This window comes from Entelurus aequoreus, linkage group LG16 (assembly GCF_033978785.1).
Source record: "Entelurus aequoreus isolate RoL-2023_Sb linkage group LG16, RoL_Eaeq_v1.1, whole genome shotgun sequence".
In the NCBI taxonomy this organism is placed as follows: Eukaryota; Metazoa; Chordata; class Actinopteri; order Syngnathiformes; family Syngnathidae; genus Entelurus; species Entelurus aequoreus.
In genome coordinates this window covers 14,219,103-14,244,388 of record NC_084746.1, presented here as the reverse complement: position 1 = coordinate 14,244,388, position 25,286 = coordinate 14,219,103, and the positions used below count along the sequence as shown (strand labels likewise).

The window sequence follows — 25,286 nt, the reverse complement described above, 5'->3', positions numbered from 1 at the left end:
TGCATTATTTTTTTTAACATGCCTCAAAACAGCAGCTTGGAATTTTGGGACATGAGGATGTTGAGGTGGGGGGGGTGGGGGGTATATTGTAGTGTCCCGGAAGAGTTAGTGCTGCAAGGGGTTCTGGGTATTTGTTCTGTTGTGTTTATGTTGTGTTACGGTGCGGATGTTCTCCCGAAATGTGTTTGTCATTCTTGTTTGGTGTGGGTTCACAGTGTTGCGCATATTTGTAACAGTGTTAAAGTTGTTTATACGCCCACCCTCAGTGTGACCTGTATGGCTGTTGACCAAGTATGCCTTGCATTCACTTGTGTGTGTGAAAAGCTGTAGATATTATGTGATTGGGCCGGCACGCAAAGGCAGTGCCTTTAAGGTTTATTGGCGCTCTGTACTTCTTCCTACGTCCGTGTACACAGCGGCGTTTTAAAAAGTCCTAAATTGTACTTTTTGAAACCGATACGATAATTTCCGATATTACATTTTAAAGCATTTATCGGCCGATAATATCGGCAGTCCGATATTATCGGACATCTCTAATAACATATAGGTAATATTTACATGTTATATATACAATATATACTGATATATTTTTATGTAATATATACATTATATAACAATGACCATGTACAATATTACGGTACATGTAACAGCTGCAGCATAAAATAGAGAGTAGATCCAGCAGAAAATAGACATTATAGTCAAAGAGAGGTAGTTAACATGTCAGGTGTCAGGTAATAGCAGATATCATCTATTGCTGTATGGCGAGTGATTATACAGCTGGATGGAGTGTGGAATGAAGGAGTTCTTGACTCCAACACTGTGGGAACGAAGCTGAAGGAGCCTGTTGGAGTATGAGCTCCACTGTCCCTCAATATTCGGGTAGAGTGGGTGTGCAACATTGTCCATGATGGCGAGCAGTTTGTCCAGTGTCCTCCTGTCCCTCACTGACAGACCTTTGAACTCCTGACTCGGTGTTTGCAGGGTGTCAAGCCAGTGGTCTGCGGAGGTGACAGCCAGAAACACTCCAAGATCTACGTTCACAACTAAAGAAATTATTCCTGGCCCGACGTTGGTCTTCCTCCAGGTGTGCTGGCCACCAGATAACCAACCATTTGAACCTTACATACCATAAATAGGGCACTGTCTGGTAATACACCTTTTTGGCCTTTAGATGGCACCATAGGCCATTCACATCTTCACATGGAATATTTACTAAAAGCTACCAGCATACACTGAAGTCAATTTTGTGTTGTCTTCTTATGTTCTGATAAAATAAAACCATGCAGTATTCAAAATGAATGCAGACAACAGAAGTCATGTAAAGCTACTTCCTGTGTGGCACAAATGTGTTTTCTGCAACACTAATAATGAAACATCCTTTCAGATGATTTTGCCACTAAAATCATCCATGCGGTTTTTTTTTATCAGAGAAACAAAACTTCTCATCGTCCATTGTGGCTCAACCAGAAGTTCTAGCTGCATGACGTTCCTGATAGTCCAGTCAGATAGTCACACACTAATACCAGACCTGCAATGCATGCGTGCATGTCTTTTAGCAAACAAGCTGGAGTTGAAAAGTAAATATACTGACATTTAGCTTGTTGATTGCCGGACCTCTCACAGCTGAGGAGTGTGACGAGACTCGAAAGAATAGACTTGGAAGAGTTGACGGCTAGGCAAAGTTATTGTGGCTTTCATGCGTTTCCTCGTGTTTCCCATCGCAGCATGAAGAGAAATAACTCATCCAAGTGTTTTAATGTCACTGAGGTAAGTATCATTAGTCAATTTGTGGTCATGTGGGATCCAAATGTGTTGTTTACTCATTGCGTACGTGTGTGCCTTTTGAAGATGGTTGGAATCTAGCTGCATATGGAAAGGTGGTCACAAGATGCAACAACAGGGCTTGTTTCTGGGGTTTTTTCTTCCCCCAATGCTGACGCAGAGAGCACAATGGCCTTTGCAAAGTCTACTTAGAGAACCAATTTGTGTCTAGACGTCAGGTGTGGAGTTACTGTTGTCTTTAACGCGGTTGTCGACTTAAGGAATGTCATGCAGTCACGTAGGAAATGGTTTATATTTTAGGGCTGTCAAAAAGAACAAATTAACTCATGTGATTAGTTACAAAAAAATAATCTTGTACAGTGCATCTGCAAAGTATTCATTGCTTTTTACAGCCATATTCCAAAATGAAATAAATTCCTTTTTGTCCTCAAAATTCTACAGACAATACCCCACAATGACAATATTACAATGTTTATTCCCCAAACATTTAGCAAATGCATTAAAGGCCTACTGAAATGAATTTTTTTAATTTAAACGGGGATAGCAGATCCATTCTATGTGTCATACTTGATCATTTCGCGATATTGCCATATTTTTGCTGAAAGGATTTAGTAGAGAACATCGACGATAAAGTTCGCAACTTTTGGTCGCTGATAAAAAAAGCCTTGCCTGTACCGGAAGTAGCGTGACGTCACAGGTTGAAGGGCTCCTCACATTTCCCCGTTGTTTACACCAGCAGCGAGAGCGATTCGGACCAAGAAAGCGACGATTACCCCATTCATTTGAGCGAGGATGAAAGATTCGTGGATGAGGAACGTGAGAGTGAAGGACTAGAGTGCAGTGCAGGACGCATCTTTTTTCGCTCTGACCGTAACTTAGGTACAAGGGCTCATTGGATTCCACACTTTCTCCTTTTTCTATTGTGGATCACGGATTTGTATTTTAAACCACCTCGGATACTATATCTTCTTGAAAATGAGAGTCGAGAACGCGAAATGGATATTTTGCGATGAAAACAGAGCTTTTTGTATTGGATACAATGTGTCCGAATACTTCCGTTTCAACCATTGACGTCACGCGCATACGTCATCATACATAGACGTTTTCAACCGGAAGTTTCGCGGGAAATTTAAAATTGCACTTTATAAGTTAACCCGGCCGTATTGGCATGTGTTGTAATGTTAAGATTTCATCATTGACATATAAACTATCAGACTGCGTGGTCGGTAGTAGTGGCTTTCAGTAGGCCTTTCAAATAAAATACTCAAAATTCACATGTATTGACAGCCTTTGCTCAATACTTAGTTGATGCACCTTAGGCAGACATTTCAGCCTCAAGTCTTTTTGAATACGATGCCGCAAGCTTGGCACACCTATCTTTGGGCTCTTTCCTCTTTGCAGCACCTCTTAAGCTCCATCAGGTTGGATGGGAAGGTTTTCATCCAGGGTGTCTCTGTACATTGCTGCATTCATCCTAGTCTAGTCGGGGAGGTGACCAAGACTACAGCATTCCTCTGTGGAGAGAGGAGAACCATCCAGAAGGACAATCCACCAATCAGGCCTGTATGGTAGAGTGGCCAGACGGAAGACATTTCTGAGTAAAACGTTGCCAAAATGCACCTGAAAGACTCTCAGACCATGAGAAACTAAATTCTCTGGTCTGATGAGACAAAGATTGAAGTCTTTGGCATGAATGCCAGCCGTCATGTTTGGAGGAAACCAGGCACCGCTCATCACCAGGCCAATACCATCCCTACAGTGAAGCATGGTGGTGGCAGAATCATGCTGTGGGGATGGTTTTCAGTGGCAGGAACTGGGAGACTAGTCAGGATTGAGGGAAAGATGAATGCAGCAATGTACAGAGACATCTGGGATGAAAACCAACACTTCCCATCCAACCTGATGGAGCTTGAGAGGTGCTGTAAAGAGGAATGGTTGATAGTGCCCAAAGATAGGTGTGCCAAGTTGGTGGCATCATATTTAAAAAGACTTGAGGCTGGAATTGCTGCCAAAGGTGCATCAACTAAGTATTGAACAAAGGCTGTCAATACTTGTGATTTTTATTTTTTTTATAAATTTGTAAAATAAAAAAACCATTGTCATTATGGGGTATTGTGTATAGCAAAGGTGAATTGATTCCATTTTGGAATAAGGCTGTAACATAACATTTATTATTTATTATTCTGACAACACATGCTCATTTCCACTAATGGTGGATGTTACCTAAAAAGCGGCGCGGGTTGTTAAATGGTCAGTGCAGATATGAGCGAGGAGTGGAGCATTTCCTTTTAAAATACTCTCTGACGGGACTTTAGATCACATTGTTTTAGGCAAATAAATAACATGCATGTAGTTAAAACTAGAGATGTCCGATAATGGCTTTTTTGCCGATATTCCGATATTGTCCAACTCCTAATTACAGATTCCGATATCAACCCATACCGATATATACAGTCGTGGAATTAACACATTACTATGCCTAATTTTGTTGTGATGCCCCGCTGGATGCATTAAACAATGTAACAAGGTTTTCCAAAATAAATCAACTCAAGTTATGGGAAAAAAATGCCAACATGGCACTGCCATATTTATTATTGAAGTCACAAAGTGCGTTATTTTTTTTTAACATGCCTCAAAACAGCAGCTTGGAATTTGGGACATGCTCTCCCTGAGAGAGCATGAGGATTTTGAGGTGGGCGGGGTTTCAGGGTAGAAGGTAGCGGGCGGGGGGTATATTGTAGCGTCCCGGAAGAGTTAGTGCTGCAAGGGGTTCTGGGTATTTGTTCTGTTGTGTTTATGTTGTGTTACGGTGCGGATGTTGTCCCGAAATGTGTTTATCATTCATGTTTGGTGTGGGTTCACAATGTGGCGCATATTTGTAACAGTGTTAAAGTTGTTTATACGTCCACCCTCAGTGTGACCTGTATGGCTGTTGACCAAGTATGCATTGCATTCACTTGTGTGTGTGAAAAGCCGTAGATATGTGATTGGGCCAGCACGCAAAGGCAGTGGCTTTAAGGTTTATTGGCGCTCTGTACTTCTCCCTACGTCCGTGTACCACTCCGTACAGCAGCGTTTTTAAAAGTCATACATTTTACTTTTTGAAACAGATAACGATAATTTTGAAACAGATACCGATAATTTCCGATATTACATTTTAAAGCATATATCGGCCGATAATTTCGGCAGTCCGACATCCCTAGTTAAAACAGTTAAAAATGTTGCTCTAAGTCAGGGGTGTCAAAGTCGTTTTAGCTGAGGAGCTGCAGTGAGGAAAAACTATTCCCACGTAGGCCGGACGGGTAAAATCATGGCATGATAACTTAAAAATACAACTACGACAACTTCAGATTGTTTTCTTTGTTTTACTTAGGACGAAAATAGAAGAAGCACATTTTGAAAATATATACATTTACATACAAATAATCCTCTTGACAAAACACTTTAAAGGCCTACTGAAAGCCACTACTACCGACCACGCAGTCTGATAGTTTATATATCAATGATGAAATCTTAACATTGCAACACATGCCAATACGGCCGGGTTAACTTAAAATTACAATTTTAAATTTCCCGTTAAACTTCCGGTTGAAAACGTCTATGTATGATGACGTATGCGCGTGACGTCAATGGTTGAAACGGAAGTATTCGGACACATTGTATCCAATACAAAAAGCTCTGTTTTCATCACAAAATTCCACAGTATTCTGGACATCTGTGTTGGTGAATCTTTTGCCATTTGCAATTTGTTTAATGAACAATGGAGACTGCAAAGAAGAAAGTTGTAGGTGGGATCGGTGTATTAGCGGCTAGCTGCAGCAACACAACCAGGAGGACTTTGACTTGGATAGCAGACGCGCTATCCGACGCTAGCCGCCGACCGCATCGATGATCGGGTGAAGTCCTTCGTCGCGCTGTCGATCGCTGGAACGCAGGCGAGCACGGGTGTTGATGAGGAGATGAGGGCTGTCGTAGGTGGATAGCTAATGTTTTTATCATAGCTCTTACGAGGTCTCGTAGATAAGTTAGCTTCAATGCCGTTGTTAGCAACAGCATTGCTAGGCTTCGACAGGCGGCACAGCATTAACCGTGTGGTTACAGGTCCAGTGTTTGGTTCGGTGTCTCCTGATACTGTCTATCCTTCCAGTCAGGGGCTTATTTCTTTTGTTTCTATCTGCATTTAAGCACGATGCTATCTCGTTAGCTCCGTAGCTAAAGTGCTTCACCGACGTATTGTCGTGGAGATAAAAGTCACTGTGAATGTCCATTTCGCGTTCTCGACTCTCATTTTCAAGAGGATATAGTATCCGAGATGGTTTAAAATACAAATCCGTGATCCACAATAGAAAAAGGAGAAAGTGTGGAATCCAATGAGCCCTTGTACCTAAGTTACAGACAGAGCGAAAAAAGATACGTCCTGCACTGCACTCTAGTCCTTTACTCTCACGTTCCTTATCCACGAATCTTTCATCCTGGCTCAAATTAATGGGGTAATCGTCGCTTTCTCGGTCCGAATCGCTCTCGCTGCTGGTGTAAACAATGTGCAGATGTGAGGCGCTCCACAACCTGTGACGTCACGCTACTTCCGGTACAGGCAAGGCTTTTTTTTATCAGCGACCAAAAGTTGCGAACTTTATCGTCGATGTTCTCTACTAAATCCTTTCAGCAAAAATATGGCAATATCGCAAAATGATCAAGTACGACACATAGTATGGATCTGCTATCCCCGTTTAAATAAAAAAAAATCATTTCAGTAGGCCTTTAAGTTACCGTATTTCCTTGAATAGCCGCAGGGGCGTTAATTAATTTAAAACCTCCTGTCACACCTGCGTTTACCGGAAACCGGCGGGATGGCCGTGCATGCGGTAATTATTTTAAAACCTCTTCTCACTCCGGCGTTTACCAAAAGGAATCCATAAAATTTAGGCGTGCGCTTTGAGTGTGATGTAAGCATACCATCATGAAAAGCACATTTAATTAAAAAAAACGTTATTATGGTCTTACCTGTACTTATAAATGGAGTCCATTTGCAGCTCCTTCTGACCAAAAGCATCGATAACTTGTTTATAGAAGTCTTCCTTATTTTCTTTCTTCAGTTTTAAAAGTCTCTGTTTCGATGGAGATATTCCTTTAATTATTACCTCCTGCTTCGATTGAAAGTCCAGTTTAGAAAACTGTTTTATTTTATGTATGTAATCCTCCATTTTAAAAGTTCAGGCAGAGGACAGAAAAAAAAATCTCTTGCTGCGTGTGTTCACTTCTTCTGCAGTACCGGAAGTCGCAAGAAGGATCACTAGCGCGGCAGCGCCCTCTACCACCAGGAGGCGGGAGTCATTTAATGACTTATACAGTATTTCACACACGCAGCTACGGTATATTAATAAAACATAGCTGCTTACTGTTCTCTTTAGCATACTGTACAGGTATTCAATAGCTTGGACCTTAAATCCTACTGAAAAGCTCTTTATCTTTTTTCCTTTGTGCGATTGTAAACTACTGAAAGCAGTTTCCTCCATTTTGAAAATGAGGACAGATGCGTCACTCGTGACGTAACGAATTTGACCCGGTGGAAGTTCTAGCCATATGCTAAATATTTTGCGAAACGAGTTTGACCCGGCGAAAATTATAGACATGCGATAATAAAATTAATATTTTGCGAAACGAATTTGATCCAGCTTCAATAATAAACCGGCGATAAGGCCAAGCATGCGTTAATTATTTTGAGAAACGAGTTTGACCCGGCAGTAATTCTAGACGTGCGAATACTATATTCCCTGCGCCAATTCAAGGAAATACGGTAGTTGAAAATTCTGAGGAAAACATTTGGAGCAGTTTCAAAATCAGCATGAAGACCACAATGAACTTAGACTTCATCTCAGTGTTTCTACAAAGCAATTCAACTCTAGGTCACAGCCCTTCTAAAAACGAAATAAAGCATACATAAAAACTCTATTTTGTATCATCTACCTCATTTGTCATTTCCACATATTCATCCTGTGCTAAATCAACAAACTGAGGTAGAAACTATTCAAGAGGGTTGACTTACTTCCTGCCTTCAAGGCATCACTGTGTCGTGGTAACAAAATTAAAGATTGATTGATTGAAACTTGTATTAGTAGATTGCACAGTACAGTACATATTCCGTACCACTAAATGGTAACACCCCAATAAGTTTTTCAACTTGTTTAAGTCGAGGTCCACGTTAATCGAATGATGGTAATTGTGAGTTCAAAGCTGTGCAATGTGTGAACAATGTCAACAAACCAACAATAACAATTTCAAAGGCTTTCAACAAACCAACAATAACTTCAAAGACTGACAGTATTGCAGTAAATCACACGCTCTTCACTTTCTTTACATTCTCACAGAAGACAATAATGTTCACACAACTATATCAATGTGTCTCATGCTGCATTTAAGTCTTTGTTGTAGGTTGGGTCGAGGGGGAGGAGTCACAGCGCCGTTTTACCGTATACCTCTTGCTTGGTATACTTGGTATAGTTGCTTGCCTAACAGATTTGCTATTGCGACATCCAGTGGACACATTTAGAACAGCAGTTTCTATCATTTAAAAATGCAGCTAAATTTGACTCTTCATGGGCCGCATGTTTGTCACCTCTGCTCTAAGTCATTCTGACAATAACATTATGTTTGTGTCCAAATGTTTTTTTGTTTTTTTTTGTAATTTAAATTGTGCTAGTGAGTAATAACAGCACAAGTTTATATACTTACCTTCTGCACCATTAGGCTACACCTGAACAGTAAAGTGAGAATCATAATCAACAGTGGTGTGGCGTCAGGGCCAGCAAGGCCTTCTCTGCTTGCCTAACATAACCAGAAATCATGATCATAATTAAAGATAAGTCATTTTTAATTGACTTTACCTAAATATCAAAGTATTCATATTCTCTTCATGTCATATTATGCTCCTTCCAGTGCTGTTGTTTTTAGGTAAGAGTTTGTATCCAATCAGAATTCAACTAGCCTATGTTGCCATGCTGTACCAAATCTGCCCAAGGCCTTCAGAATCAACAATGCGGGCGTCTGTGCACTGTAAGTGAACGGCACATACAGTTGATAGACAATTTCCATAGCCAATCAAATCATGAGTTGTTGTCAGTAAGGCCTTCTAGCTGGCCCTGACATTTATGCGTCCTGTGATTGGATACTTACTTGGGAGTCCCAAGTGAGTATCCAATCACAAGTTGCGAAAACGGGTAGTGGCACCAAAGCCATAGAAAGCCACAGAAAACCCACCGGTACTCACAAAGAAGGAGAGCAACATGTTGATTAGGTGGCAGGTATATATTTGCAAGGCTATTTTCAAGAAGGATACTTAAAGGCCCACTGAAAGCCACTACTACCGACCACGCAGTCTGATAGTTTATATATCAATGATGAAATCTTAACATTGCAACACATAAAGTGCACATATAAAGTGCAATTTTAAATTTCCCGCTAAACTTCCGGTTGAAAACGTCTATGTATGATGACGTATGCGCGTGACGTCGATGGTTGAAACGGAAGTATTCGGACACCATTGAATCCAATACAAAAAGCTCGGTTTTCATCGCAAAATTCCACAGTATTCTGGACATCTGTGTTGGTGAATCTTTTGCAATTTGTTTAATGAACAATGAAGACTGCAAAGAAGAAAGCTGTAGGTGGGATCGGTGTATTAGCGGCTGGCTGCAGCAACACAACCAGGAGGACTTTGACTTGGATAGCAGACGCGCTATCCGACGTTAGCCGCCGACCGCATTGATGATCGGGTGAAGTCCTTCGTCGCTCCGTCGATAGCTGGAACGCAGGTGAGCACGGGTGTTGATGAGCAGATGAGGGCTGGCTGGCGTAGGTGGATAGCTAATGTTTTTAGCATAGCTCTGTGAGGTCCCGTTGCTAAGTTAGCTTCAACGGCGTCGTTAGCAACAGCATTGTTAAGCTTCGCCAGGCTGGAAAGCATTAACCGTGTATTTACATGTCCATGGTTTAATAGTATTGTTGATTTTCTGTCTATCCTTTCAGTCAGGGGTTTATTTCTTTTGTTTCTATCTGCAGTTAAGCCTGATGCTATCACGTTAGCTCCGTAGCTAAAGTGCTTGGCCAATGTATTGTCGTGGAGATAAAAGTCACTGTGAATGTCCATTTCGCGTTCTCGACTCTCATTTTCAAGAGGATATAGTATCCGAGGTGGTTTAAAATACAAATCCGTGATCCACAATAGAAAAAGGAGAGAGTGTGGAATCCAATGAGCCAGCTTGTACCTAAGTTAAGGTCAGAGCGAAAAAAGATGCGTCCTGCACTGCACTACACTCTCACGTTCCTCATCCACGAATCTTTCATCCTGGCTCAAATTAATGGGGTAATCGTCGCTTTCTCGGTCCAAATCGCTCTCGCTGCTGGTGTAAACAATGGGGAAATGTGAGGAGCCTTTCAACCTGTGACGTCACGCTACTTACGGTACAGGCAAGGCTTTTTTTATCAGTGAGCAAAAGTTGCCAACTTTATCGTCGATGTTCTCTACTAAATCCTTTCAGCAAAAATATGGCAATATCGCGAAATGATCAAGTATGACACATAGAATGGATCTATCCCCGTTTAAATTTAAAAAATTAATTTCAGTAGGCCTTTAACAGAAACTGCATCTTGTGAGACGAGGTCGGCAGACACCGGAAGCTAAATGGTTTGCCCGCGACTTTCACACGAATCAACCGACTACAACAGGGGTGTCAAACTCATTTTAGATCGGGGGCCACATGGAGAAAAATTTACTCCCAAGCGGGCCGGACTGGTAAAATCACGACACGTTAACTGAAAAATAAAGACAACTTTTTCTCTGTTTAAAAATAAAACGAGCACATTCTGAAAATGTACAAATCATAATGTTGGGGGTTTTTAACACTTACATGTTGCGGTTAATAGTATTATATCTTTATTTGTCGTTATTTACATTTTCTGAATAAATTATGTGATAATGTTCATCAGTGAACTCATTGGTGTTCATTTTCAATCTATCAAGATAAAAAAATTATATCAAAATCAAATTACAGGATGTTACTGTCAGGTTCAAACACCGATGGCATCTATTAAACAGACAAAAAGCAAGGAATCATGCAGAGACGGAGTTCAATTTTGCTCAATTGAGGAAAGACGTTTTTTTGGGCTGTACTCTAGTTACAGATCCAAACTACGCTCTAAAGTCTAGCCCACATGCTACCTCTATTTATTTGGGAGGTCCCTGGTTACATCACTTAAGCTGTCGCTGAGGGAAGGGGGTAAAATCTCGACAGCTCCAGTTAGACACAATATATGATTATACAAAAATGCAAATGTGCCCTGTCTCTGCTTTGTCTGCGTCACGGCGGTGTTCGGCCTTGGCAGTCAGCAGCTCGTTCCTGGACACAGACACTGATGCGAGACGACTTCCAATCTTTGGATGTGCAAGTCGTCTTTTTGCACAGATAGAGAAGTACAACTTCAAGACAATTGATAATAACTATAGCAACAGCCCTTAAGCATAAAAGTTGTGTGATAATTTATACATAATTATTCTAACATGTATTTATGTAGTGTGATAGTTTTTCTCGGCTGACATATGTAGCATAATCTACAAAGATACAAAGAACTGCTATTGCGACATCCAGTGGACACATTTAGAACAGCTGTTTCTTTCATTCAACAATTTCAGGTTAATTTTTATACACTGCAAAAAGTCAGTGTTCAAAACCAAGAAAAAAAAATACAAAAATTAGGGGTATTTTATTTGAACTAAGCAAAATTATCTGCCAATAGAACAAGAAAATACGGCTTGTCAAGACTTTCCAAAACAAGTAAAATTAGCTAACCTCAATGAACCCAAAAATACCTTAAAATAAGTATTTTCTCACTAATAACAAGTGCACTTTTCTTGGTAGAAAAAAAAAAGACCTTTTTGCTCAATATGTTGAAAAATATTCTTAAAATAAGTAAATGCCAGTGCCATTATCTTGACATAATGATATGCGCTCGGCATCATGATTTTTTTTTTTTCATGCTTGAAGTAAGAAATGATTACTTTAAAAAAGTAGTTTTATACTTGTGAGTGTTGATGACACAGCTTTGCATCAGTTGATATTCTAGTTTCAAGCATGTTTTACTCAATATAGGTCATCAAATCTCAGCAACAAGCTGTAATATCTTACTGAGATCATTTAGGAGCAAAACACTTAAAACAAGTAAAACACTAACATAAAATCTGCTTAGTGAGAAGAATTATCTTATCAGACAGAAAGTAAGCAAATATCACCCTTATTTGAGATATGTCATCTTACTTAGATTTCAGTTTTTGCAGTGTACTTAGCAAACTAAGTAAAACCTGTTTGCGGGCCTGATCCGGCCCCTCGGGCCGCAAGTTTGACACCCCTGGACTACGACCAACTACCGACCACGACGAGTGTTACCACTGGCTTATACGGCGTTGAATGGGTGCTACAAATTGTGAGATCAAATATTTTATTTCTTTATTTTTTTCACGTTTCATTTGTTTTATACAATTTTTTGAATTTTGACAGTACCACGTAAGATATGTTTTAATTGCTGAAGCGGGTTTATTGAATGTTAAATGTGCGGAAAAATAGACCGTTTTGTACACTGTTGAGGGGTTTCAATGCCCAGTAGTGTGCAAGTGGGTTTCTTTATTGTATCTCCAGCAATGGTCATGTGGGGACACAAATTACAGTATTTTGGGAGGTGAAGTCAGACTAAGTAGGACATGACTGAAGGCCTAGGTGAGAAACGCACTGATAATCAAGTGTTTTGCCGGTTCAAAAATGTTTTTTGTTTTTTTATTGACATCCAGCATCAGACATTCCTATCCATTACATCATATTCACATGAATTATATATCTATTGTTAAATCACCAAAAATTATTCCCGGGCGCGGCGCCGCTGCTGCCCACTGCTCCCCAAGGGGATGGGACAAATGCAGAGGACAAATTTCACCACATCTAAGTGTGTGTGTGACAATCATTGGTACTTTAATCTTTAATCTTAATTAATATTCACATTAATTATATATCTATTGTCTGCCCTAAATGTCAAAATATTTTTGTTTATATCCCACCCATAACACCCCCCACCCCCCAAAAAAGAAAGGAACAACAAAAAAAACTAAGTAATATCTACAAATACATCGATTAAATAAACAAAGAAAAATAAATAATAATACATTAATAATAATAATAATCAGAAATAAAATAAAATATAAACAGATACATATATATATATATATATATATATATATATATATATATATATATATATATATATATATATATATATATATATATATATATATATACACACACACACACATACATATATATAAATATATATATATATATATATACAAACCCCGTTTCCATATGAGTAGGGAAATTTTGTTAGCTGTAAATATAAACGGAATACAATGATTTGCAAATCCTTTCAACCCATATTCAATTGAATGCACTACAAAGACAAGATATTGGATGTTCAAACTCATAAACTTGTTTTTTTTTTTTGCAAATAATTAACTTAGAATTTCATGGCTGCAACACGTGCCAAAGTAGTTGGGAAAGGGCATGTTCACCACTGTGTTACATGGCCTTTCCTTTTAACAACACTCAGTAAACGTTTGGGAACTGAGGAGACACATTTTTGAAGCTTCTCAGGTGAAATTCTTTCCCATTCTTGCTTGATGTACAGCTTAAGTTGTTCAACAGTCCGGGGGTCTCCGTTGTGCTATTTTAGGCTTCATAATGCGCCACACATTTTCAATGGGAGACAGGTCTGGACTACAGGCAGGCCAGTCTAGTACCCGCACTCTTTTACTATGAAGCCACGTTGATGTAACACGTGGCTTGATGTTGTTTTGCTGAAGTAAGCAGGGGCGTCCATGGTAACGTTGCTTGGATGGCAACATATGTTGCTCCAAAACCTGTATGTACCTTTCAGCATTAATGGCGCCTTCACAGATGTGTACGTTACCCATGTCTTGGGCACTAATACACCCCCATACCATCACAGATGCTGGCTTTTCAACTTTGCGCCTAGAACAATCCGGATGGTTCTTTTCCTATTTGATCCGGAGGACACGACGTCCAGTTTCCAAAAAAAATTTGAAATGTGGACTCGTCAGACCACAGAACACTTTTCCACTTTGTATCAGTCCATCTTAGATGAGCTCAGGCCCAGCGAAGCCGACGGTGTTTCTGGGTGTTGTTGATAAACGGTTTTCGCCTTGCATAGGAGAGTTTTAACTTGCACTTACAGATGTAGCGACCAACTATAGTTACTGACAGTGGGTTTCTGAAGTGTTCCTGAGCCCATGTGGTGATATCCTTTACACACTGATGTCGCTTGTTGATGCAGTACAGCCTGAGGGATGGAAGGTCACGGGCTTAACTGCTTACGTGCAGTGATTTCTCCAGATTCTCTGAACCCTTTGATGATATTACGGAGCGTAGATGGTGAAATCCCTAAATTCCTTGCAATAGCTGGTTGAGAAAGGTTTTTCTTAAACTGTTCAACAATTTGCTCACGCATTTGTTGACAAAGTGGTGACCCTCGCCCCATCCTTGTTTGTGAATGACTGAGCATTTCATGGAATCTACTTTTATACCCAATCATGGCACCCACCTGTTCCCAATTAGCCTGTTCACCTGTGGGATGTTCCAAATAAGTGTTTGATGAGCATTCCTCAACTTTATCAGTATTTATTGCCACCTTTCCCAACTTCTTTGTCACGTGTTGCTGGCATCAAATTCTAAAGTTAATGATTATTTGCAAAAAAAAAGTTTATCAGTTTGAACATCAAATATGTTGTCTTTGTAGCATATTCAACTGCATATGGGTTGAAATTGATTTGCAAATCATTGTATTCCGTTCATATTTACATCTAATTTCCCAACTCACATGGAAACGGGGTTTGTACATATATATACATACATACATATACACATATAGGGAGTAATTTTTTTTGCAGTACAATCACTAATTCGAAAAATTTAAGTCAGGTTTATGGGGCGTGACATAGTTGACCCAATTTTCCCAGTATGAAGTAAATTTCTCCAATTTATAATTAATAAAGGCAGTTATCTTCTCCATTATATTTATGTCCATTGTTGTTTCCATCCATTGCTTCAAAGTTGGGCTCTCCTGGGATATCCATTTCCTAGTAATGGTCTTTTTACAAGCCACCAGTAGGATATTCATTAAGTGTTTATCTTTCTTCAGCCAGTCCTGAGGCACATGTCCAAAAAACAAAGTTTTACTTTCGATGGGTATTTCACGTTTGAAAATATCCTGTAGAGCTTGGTGTATCTCTTTCCAATAGTCCTTTATGGTGGAGCAGTCCCAGAAAACATGATTTGCATTTGAATTCCCACAATTTCTCCAGCAGGCAGGGGAGTTGTTATCATAGTGAGACTTTTGAGAAGGTGTAATAAAAAATCTGATCAAATTTTTCCAGCCAAACTCCCTCCACTTGGGTGAGCTGGTACAAGTCCATTGACATTTCCATATTATTGTCCATTCTTCCTCAGATATAGTTATCCCTCCTTCCTTCTCCCATTTTGTTTTAATATATGAAGTTCAATATGACTTCATATTCAACAGACCCTTATACAAGCAGGAAACACTTCTATCAATCATTTCTGAATTGTAGGCTTTTGTAAACAGTTCAATCAAACATATACTCGTCTTTGTGACACTTTTCACCTTCATATTAACAAAATGCCGCAACTGCAAATATCGATAGAAGTCTGTATGATCAAAAATGATAATACAGTTAAAGGCCTACTGAAATGATTTTTATTTATTTAAACGGGGATAGCAGATCCATTCTATGTGTCATACTTGATCATTTCGCGATATTGCCATATTTTTGCTGAAAGGATTTAGTAGAGAACAACGACGATAAAGTTTGCAACTTTTGGTTTCTGATAAACAAAAAAAGCCTTGCCCCTACTGGAAGTAGCGTGACGTAGTCAGTTGATAGCCTCCTCATATTTTCCTATTGTTTTCAATGCAGCTAGAGGGATTCGGACCGAGAAAGCGACGATTACCCCATTAATTTGAGCGAGGATGAAAGATTTGTGGATGAGGAACGTTAGAGTGAATGACTAGAATGCAGTGCAAGACATATCTTTTTTCACTCTGACCGTAACTTAGGTACAAGCTGGCTCATTGGATTCCACACTCTCTCCTTTTTCTATTGTGGATCACGGATTTGTATTTTAAACCACCTCGGGTACTATATCCTCTTGAAAATGAGTCGAGAACGCGAAATGGACATTCACAGTGACTTTTATCTCCACGACAATACATCGATGAAACACTTTAGCTACGGAGCTAACGTGATAGCATCGTGCTTAACTGCATATAGAAACAAAAGAAATAAACCCCTGACTGGAAGGATAGACAGAAAATCAACAATACTATTAAACCATGAACATGTAAATACACGGTTAATGCTTTCCAGCTTGGCGAAGCTTAAAAATGCTGTTGCTAACGACGCCATTGAAGCTAACTTAGTAACGGGACCTCACAGAGCTATGATAAAAACATTAGCGCTCCACCTACGCCAGCCAGCCCTCATCTGCTCATCAACACCCGTGCTCACCTGCGTTCCAGCGAACGACGGAAGGACGAAGGACTTCACCACGATCATCCGTGCGATCGGTGGCTAGCGTCGGCTAGCGCGTCTGCTATCCGAGTCAAAGTCTTCCTGGTTGTGTTGCTGTAGTCCGCCGCTAATACACCGATCCCACCTACAACTTTCTTCTTTGCAGTCTTCACTGTTCATTAAACAAATTGCAAAAGATTCACCAACACAGATGTCCAGAATACTGTGGAATTATGTGATGAAAACAGAGCTATTTTGTATTGGATTCAATGGGGTACCGATACTTCTGTTTCACTGGTTACGTCACGCGCAAACGTCATCATACATAGACGTTTTCAACCGGAAGTTCCCCGGGAAATTTAAAATTGCACTTTATAAGTTAACCCGGCCGTATTGGCATGTGTTGCAATGTTAAGATTTCATCATTGATGTATAAACTATCAGACTGCGTGGTCGGTAGTAGTGGCTTTCAGTTGGCCTTTAAGGCACTATGTTTGTGCCGACATGGCAGTTCAGTTTCATTATCCCCAATAGTAATGTTGAAGACCTCTGTCACTATTATTTAAAATACATTGCATGTAGTAGTTGTACCTATAAAAACAAACTACACAACAGTGAGTGTACTATCCCCTCAAGAGTGCCCTTCTTATACCACAATTATTTGTGCCCCCTCTCACCTATGTCTTTCAGAGACAGTGGGAGTCGTCAGGGCAAGACTCCAACACTGAGCTTCCCCAGGAGTCCTATGTCAGATGTGCGGTCAAGAGGCTCTTCTCGGGCACCCTCCAACTGCCCAGACTGTCCTGTAGACCCTCCATGCTGGACAGATCCAAGGATGCTCTGTCTGATTCCTGCAGCCACTCTCCTGGAACTCTTTGGAGTCTGACCAGTCGTCTCTCCAAAGCCTTGTAAGTCAGCGATCTTCCTAATCCTTTTTAATAACATCTCGTTTATACATACTCTTACACATTTGTTAGTATTTAAAACAAGGCATTTCAGCCCCTGAAATGAACTAGAATGGTCATATGATTGAAAGACTCCAATGTATGAGCAGTTTGAAGAAATCCTGTGGAATGCTGATAGACCTGTCAGATAGTGCTGATTGTATCGAAGTCATAGCTGATGATTGTTGAGCATAAAGTAGGATTGACGTCATTTTCATACCATCCAACTTATCAGCAATGTGCTCTTTCCCTTGAATGTGGCTGTCCAACAACTCAGCCTTTATATAGTCAAACACAGAAGGCTAAGATGGGTTTCCGGAGAATAACAGTTGGCCGGCTTGTGCAAATTTGGAGTCGAGACCGAGTGGCGCAGAAATGACCTGCGGATCAGCACAGTTACAGTTATATCTCACGTCAGACTTTAGTTTTGCTTACCTTCGGGTGACACTTTAAATGTCAGCTCATTATTTCCAACAGGCGATCTGTCACCCCACAAATAAGAAATGTCACGCTCATTATGACACAGCTACACACAGTAGGAAGGGGATTCATATGGCCCCATTTGTCACGGTTTACCTGAAAACGTGACGAATTGGGGGGTGCACTATCCACTTTAGCCGCCAGATGGCAAAGAGTGTATATATACAAACCCCGTTTCCATATGAGTTGGGAAATTGTGTTAGATGTAAATATAAACGGAATACAACGATTTGCTAATCATTTTCAACCCATATTCAGTTGAATATGCTACAAAGACAACATATTTGATGTTCAAACTGATAAACATTTTTTTGTGTGCAAATAATCATTAACTTTAGAATTTGATGCCAGCAACACGTGACAAAGAAGTTGGGAAAGGTGGCAATAAATACTGATAAAGTTGAGGAATGCTCATCAAACACTTATTTGGAACATCCCACAGGTGAACAGGCAAATTGGGAACAGGTGGGTGCCATGATTGGGTGTACAAGTAGATTCCATGAAATGCTGAGTCATTCACAAACAAGGATGGGGCGAGGGTCACCACTTTGTCAACAAATGCCTGAGCAAGTTGTTGAACAGTTTAAGAAAAACCTTTCTCAACCAGCTATTGCAAGGAATTTAGGGATTTCACCATCTACGCTCCGTAATATCATCAAAGGGTTCAGAGAATCTGGAGAAATCACTGCACGTAAGCAGCTAAGCCCGTGACCTTCCATCCCTCAGGCTGTACTGCATCAACAAGCGACATCAGTGTGTAAAGGATATCACCACATGGGCTAAGGAACACTTCAGAAACCCACTGTCAGTAACTACAGTTGGTCGCTACATCTGTAAGTGCAAGTTAAAACTCTCCTATGCAAGGCGAAAACCGTTTATCAACAACACCCAGAAACGCTGTCGGCTTCGCTGGGCCTGAGCTCATCTAAGATGGACTGATACAAAGTGGAAAAGTGTTCTGTGGTCTGACGAGTCCACATTTCAAATTGTTCTTGGAAACTGTGGACGTCGTGTCCTCCGGACCAAAGAGGAAAAGAACCATCCGGATTGTTATAGGCGCAAAGTTGAAAAGCCAGCATCTGTGATGGTATGGGGGTGTATTAGTGCCCAAGACATGGGTAACTTACACATCTGTGAAGGCACCTATAATGCTGAAAAGTACACACAGGTTTTGGAGCAACATATGTTGCCATCCAAGCAACATTACCATGGACGCCCCTGCTTATTTCAGAAAGACAATGCCAAGCCACGTGTTACATCAACGTGGCTTCATAGTAAAAGAGTGCGGGTACTAGACTGGCCTGCCTGTAGTCCAGACCTGTCTGCCATTGAAAATGTGTGGCGCATTATGAAGCCTAAAATAGCACAAGAGAGACCCCCGGACTGTTGAACAACTTAAGCTGTACATCAAGTAAGAATGGGAAAGAATTCCACCTGAGAAGCTTCAAAAATGTGTCTCCTCAGTTCCCAAACGTTTACTGAGTGTTGTTAAAAGGAAAGGCCATGTAACACAGTGGTGAACATGCCCTTTCCCAACTACTTTGGCACGTGTTGCAGCCATGGAATTCTAAGTTAATTATTATTCGCAAAAAAAAAAAAAGAAGTTTATGAGTTTGAACATCAAATATGTTGTCTTTGTAGTGCATTCAATTGAATATGGGTTGAAAAGGATTTGCAAATCATTGTATTCCGTTTATATTTACATCCAACACAATTTCCCAACTCATATGGAAACAGGGTTTATATATATATATATATATATATATATATATATATATATATATATATATATATATATATATATATATATATATATATATATATATATACATACCGTATTTTTCGTATTATAAGTTGCAGTTTTTTTTCATAGTTTGCGATTTATACTCTGGAGCGACTTATGTGTGAAATTATTAACACATTACCGTAAAATATCAAATAAGATAGAAGAGGAAGCAGCGCATTGTCTACCGTTGGAGTTGGCAGAGTTGTTTAGAAGCGACACAGAGGAAGAAGATTTCATGGGATTTAGCGATTAGGAGTGAAGATTGTTTGGTAAACGTATAGCATGTTCTATATGTTATAGTTATTTGAATGACTCTTACCATAATATGTTACGTTAACATACCAGGCACGTTCCCAGTTGGTTATTTATGCCTCATATAACGTACACTTATTCAGCCTGTTGTTCACTATTCTTTATTTATTTGAAATTGCCTTTCAAATGTCTATTCTTGGTGTTGGCTTTTATCAAATACATTTCCCCCAAAAATGCGACTTATACTCCAGTGCGACTTATATATGTTTTTTTTCTTCTTTATTATGCATTTTCGGCCGGTGCGATTTATACTCTGGTGCGACTTATACTCCGAAAAAAGCGGTATATATATTTTTATTTTGTCCTGTCCAGCTTCTCAGGCAAATCATATAGTTGATGCAGATGCCCATATCTGCTGTACAAATTTACTTTACAAAAGAGAAGTGTGGGATACTTCTCTTGTTGCCTTATTTGTATTTATTAAATGGATTCATAAACAGTGTTGTTGTGTTCATTACAGTTGTACCTCAACTTAAGAGTGTCGGCTTATTGTCATGCTTCGAGTTGCAAGCACAAATTTGAGTGACTATCGCCCCCACCGTTACTTCAGTTCATTTGGAACATGCATACGATGCAATGTAAAGCATCACATATTCCCAGTTGTTTCTTTACAGCACGTCCGAAAAGGAGTAGGATGAAGCTGAGCTTATTTAATCCTACACCTTTTTATACCATAGCAATTGTCGCCCATTTCATTGTTCTCTGTAACAAAACAGTGAATAAATAAATAATATACCATAGTAAGTAAACAAATATTAAATACATAAATAATCTTTAAGTCTCTTAAAAACCTCTAAAGGCTTAATGGCCACATGCGTGGACAGCACCTTTTAGCTCTTATTTCTAAAATTGTGTACACTACTGAATTGGGGTCTTATGGCCACTTTTGTGGACACATATACTGCCATCTGGTGGTGTCAGAAGAGTATAACATACAATGGAATTTGGAAAAAAAAGGTGTAAAAATAAGAATTAGCATGTCACTAAACATGAAGTACACATTTGTGTACTTATGGACTAAGTACATCATATCAAAAGATGATTCTTAGTTTTTATTCAAATTAGGGTCCAATAAGCCCAAATAGCAAAGAGAAATAAAAAAAAAAGCATGTAAACAAACAGCTTGGGCCTTAAGAGGTTAAACTGAATCATATTAGTACACCAGCATCGCGGCAAGAACATGCCGTGACCGCCCTTCGACTTTTTACTTGCTAATGGACTAAGGATGTAACAATAAACGGTATAATGATAATTCGCGATAAAATACTACACAGTTATTAATACCGTCTAATTTTTTAATTACCGAAAAACCTTCATTTATTAATGCATTGGAGGCAACACGAAGTCAGGCGCATGCGCACTAGCGTCGTTTCTCTTGATAATCATGGCGGACTAACGACACGGACTTTGCCGCGGAGATTTCCCCTCAGAGTAAACGGAGCAGAGCGCTTGGTTTAATGTAATTTTCTCTCGCTTCCCGGCATGTGTTTAAGAGCGCAATGCTGTGTTTAGATGGAGACAGGTGTGGACAATATTGGAGACCCTTTTCCCCACACTAAAAATATACAGCCAAGGAGAAAACTATTTGATGTTGCTTTATAATCCGAAAAATACGGTATATATATAAGTACAGGCCAAAAGTTTGGACACACCTTCTCATTTTAATGTTTCCTTATTTTCAAGACTATTTATTTACTATTTACCTTGAAGATTGTCACTGAAGGCATTAAAACTATGACACCTCTGAAGTATAAACCATTTCAGGTGACTACCTCTTGAAACTCATCGAGAGAATGCCAAGAGTGCGCAAAGCAGTAATCAGAGCAAAGGCTGGCTATTTTGAAGAAACTAGAATATAATATATGTTTTCGGTTATTTCACCTTTTTTTGTTAAGTACATAACTCCACATGTGTTCATTCATAGTATTGATGCCTTCAGTGACAATCTACAATGTAAAATAGTCAGGAAAATAAAGAAAACGCATTGAATGAGAAGGTGTCCAAACTTGGCCTGTACTGTATATATATTAATAATATAAAATGCAGTTTCACAACAGTGTCAGTTGCTATGTAGAGTGGCGCTTTCCATCATTTTCAGCAGACTGCATTCCAAAAAGGATTAACCCCCACACCTTTCCCTCACATGAGATCCACCCAGGAATGGAATCCCTACTGTAGAAGCAAAACGACATATGACCTGTACCAACAAAATGGTAACTTCTACTGTTGTAGTGAATTTCCGAGACGTTGAGGCACTATTTATTTATTTTTATAAATATTATATACATTTAAAGGGGTCATATTGTGATTTGTGTTCTAAATGTAAAACACTTCCTTGTGGTCTACATAACATGTAATGGTGGTTCTTGGGTCAAAAATTTGCATTGATTGTTTTATAGACCGTTTTCAAGCCGCTTTCTGAACCGTCTCTTCACGATGCGCCGTTTTGTCCCCGTCAGCCATGTTGTAGGTTTTAGCGCTTCCATAACGAACCTACTGACAAATATAAGTTCGAACTAGAGATGTCCGATAATATTGGCCTGCCGATATTATCGGACGATAAATGCTTTAAAATGTAATATCGGAAATTATCGGTATCGGTTTCAAAAAGTACAATTAATGACTTTTTAAAACAGCGCTGTACGTAGAGGTACATATCCGGTAAAACACGGACGTAGGGCATACTTGTCAACCCTCCCGATTTTCCCGGGAGACTCCCGAATTTCAGTGCCCCGAATTTCAGTGCCCCTCCTGAAAATCTCCCGGGGCAACCATTCTCCCGAATTTCTCCCGATTTCCACCCGGACAACAATATTGTGGGCGTGCCTTATAGGCACTGCCTTTAGCGTCCTCTACAACCTGTCGTCTCGTCCGCTTTTCCTCCATACAACCAGCGTGCCAGAAATCACATAATATATGTGGCTTTTACACACACACAAGTGAATGCAAGCATACTTGGTCAACAGCCATACAGGTCACACTGAGGGTGACCGTATAAACAACTTTAACACTGTTACAAATATGCGCCACACTGTGAACCCACACCAAACAAGAATGACAAACACATTTCGGGAGAACATCCGCACCGTAACACAACAGAACCAATACCCAGAACCCCTTGCAGCACTAACTCTTCCGGGACGCTACAATATACCCCCCCCATCTCCCGAATTCGGAGGTCTCAAGGTTGGCAAGTATGCTCTAGTATACTCTGGACTGAAGCTGTGTGCCTTCATTGTTTTTGTAGCTGTTGTTTTGAGGCATGTTTAAAAAAAATAATGCACTTTGTGAAAGTCAAAGTGTAGCATTTCCCATAGTTGTAGTGGGTATTAGGATTATCTCAGGGAGAGCATGTCCCAAATTCCAAGCTGCTGTTTTGAGGCATGTTAAAAAAAAAAAGCACTTTGTGACTTCAATAATAAATATGACAGCACTTGTTTCCATAACTGGAGTTGAAGTTGTTGTCTTATTTTGGAAAACCTTGTTTTTCATTGATTGATTGAAACTTGTATTAGTAGATTGCACAGTACAGTACATATTCCGTACAACTGACCACTAAATGGTAACACCCCAATACGTTTTTCAACTTGCTTAAGTCGGGGTCCACGTTAATCAATTCATGGTAATGTTACATTGTTTAATGCATCTAGCGGGGCATCACAACAAAATTAGGCATAATAATGTGTTAATTCCACGACTGTATATATCGGTATCGGTTGATATCGGAATCGGTAATTAAGATTTGGACAATATCGGTGTGCATGTACGAGCCAGTCGGCCTCACAACAAGGGGATAGCGAAAAAAAGGAGCTTATTGACTACAGGGTCAGACCACAATGGCAGGTTTGCACAAATATATTCGGGTCCATTTCTAGCATATATGGAGATATCTGCGGACGGCACAGGGCAAATTCCAAACGGCTAATTGAGAAGAAGTATGAAGGAAGGCAAGATTTTTTTTTTTTACATATCTCCGCAATGCCTCCACGGTTTGATTGCAAATTTTCGGGGTATGGGGAACCCAAATACACAACAAAGTTGGTTTTGCTCAATAGTTTTTATAACAGCTTTCACACAAACACTTCTTATGCACACTTAATTCACAATAAAACTAGCTAAATGGGTACTTAAATCTTAATGAACTGAATTATACTATTCAAATCTGTGACGCACTAACATCGTATAAGTGAACCGCAAAGTGGCGAGGGAACACTACGCCCGCACAAGCTAGGCGTTCGTCACAAAAGCTACATGGGGAAAAAAGAACTACATTTTTTTGGGAACCACATTTCCAGAAAACCACTTGTGGAGGGGGGCGTGGCCTACGGGCCTGCCGCGGAACGGGGCGTGCCAGGACCGGCCTCGAAGACAGCGACAGGTGCGTAGATGGCACAGGTGGGCCTTGTTATCTAATCACCTGTCGCCTCTATTAGCAGCAGCCGGAATGAGACACGTTGTGGGAGTTGGAGTGGGAGCCAGAGAGAGAGAGAGACACGAACTCAGAGAAAGACATTTTGCTGGAAAGCAAAAGCCTAGCACTATTGAATGAAAATAAAACAGTGTTATACCCTGAATTCCGGGCTCTCCTGGCAGTGTGTAGTGGTCCGAAGAACCCACTAGAGGGCAACCTCTACACCACTATTACTCGTATCTCTTACACTCCTGAGAACCATGCAGTGTTCTCTGTAGTGGACATGGGATTTCAGTATGGTTACTTTGCCAGTGTTACAAAATATAGAAAAGAATAAACCCCAACGATGCAAGAGGAGTACTCTGCTGTTTTGAAGGACAAAAAAAGATCATATGTGTATGACTGTCTCGTCCAAGTGTTCTGGCCTGCGGACTGTCAGTTGAATAGCATTGGCCTATTGAATCAATATTAGATTTTAAAGGAGCCATATGTAGGAATCTGGCCAGAAATGGTACTTCAATCACGGTCAAAATTCTGACTGAGGTTGCCAGATACGCAGCCGAATCCAGCTGGATGGAACTTCAAACTTCCACTGCCTCTTACTAGAGCTTGATGTGCTGGGACCGTAATAGCTGAATAGACAAGCGTTTTGTCAATAACAAATCTCTAACCAACACATTTTACACAGAAAGTAGGCTATTTTCAGGAAGAAGTACGTCATGCCTGCGTACAATATCACAACAAATGGCAATCATATGGTTATTGTCAATACTATCAGAAAACAAAGACTAAAACCAACTACAACCAGCGCTAGCAATAGTTATACTGGTGAAAATAAGTAGCGCATGTTTAGCAGCCTAATGTACGCCCAAAACTAAAGAGGAAACATTTGACCAATGTATGCCTATAGGCTACTGTTTCAAATGT

General features: G+C 40.0%; 2 protein-coding genes across 2 annotated transcripts in view; both read left to right on the top strand.

The window, feature by feature from the left end:
* Positions 1 to 1,301, top strand: part of ifi30a (IFI30 lysosomal thiol reductase a) — a 30,123-nt gene extending 28,822 nt beyond the window's left edge. The window contains exon 7 of the mRNA XM_062022215.1: positions 982 to 1,301. Within this exon, the coding sequence (XP_061878199.1) occupies positions 982 to 1,047 (66 nt within the window). The 3' untranslated portion in view covers positions 1,048 to 1,301. The remainder of the gene's footprint in view (positions 1 to 981) is intronic.
* Positions 1,302 to 1,593: 292 nt separating this feature from the next.
* The window catches only part of LOC133631452 (cAMP-specific 3',5'-cyclic phosphodiesterase 4C-like), a 244,300-nt gene continuing 220,607 nt past the window's right edge, over positions 1,594 to 25,286 (top strand). The window contains exons 1-2 of the mRNA XM_062023653.1: positions 1,594 to 1,767; positions 17,117 to 17,334. Of these exons, the coding sequence (XP_061879637.1) occupies positions 1,726 to 1,767; positions 17,117 to 17,334 (260 nt within the window). The 5' untranslated portion in view covers positions 1,594 to 1,725. The remainder of the gene's footprint in view (positions 1,768 to 17,116; positions 17,335 to 25,286) is intronic.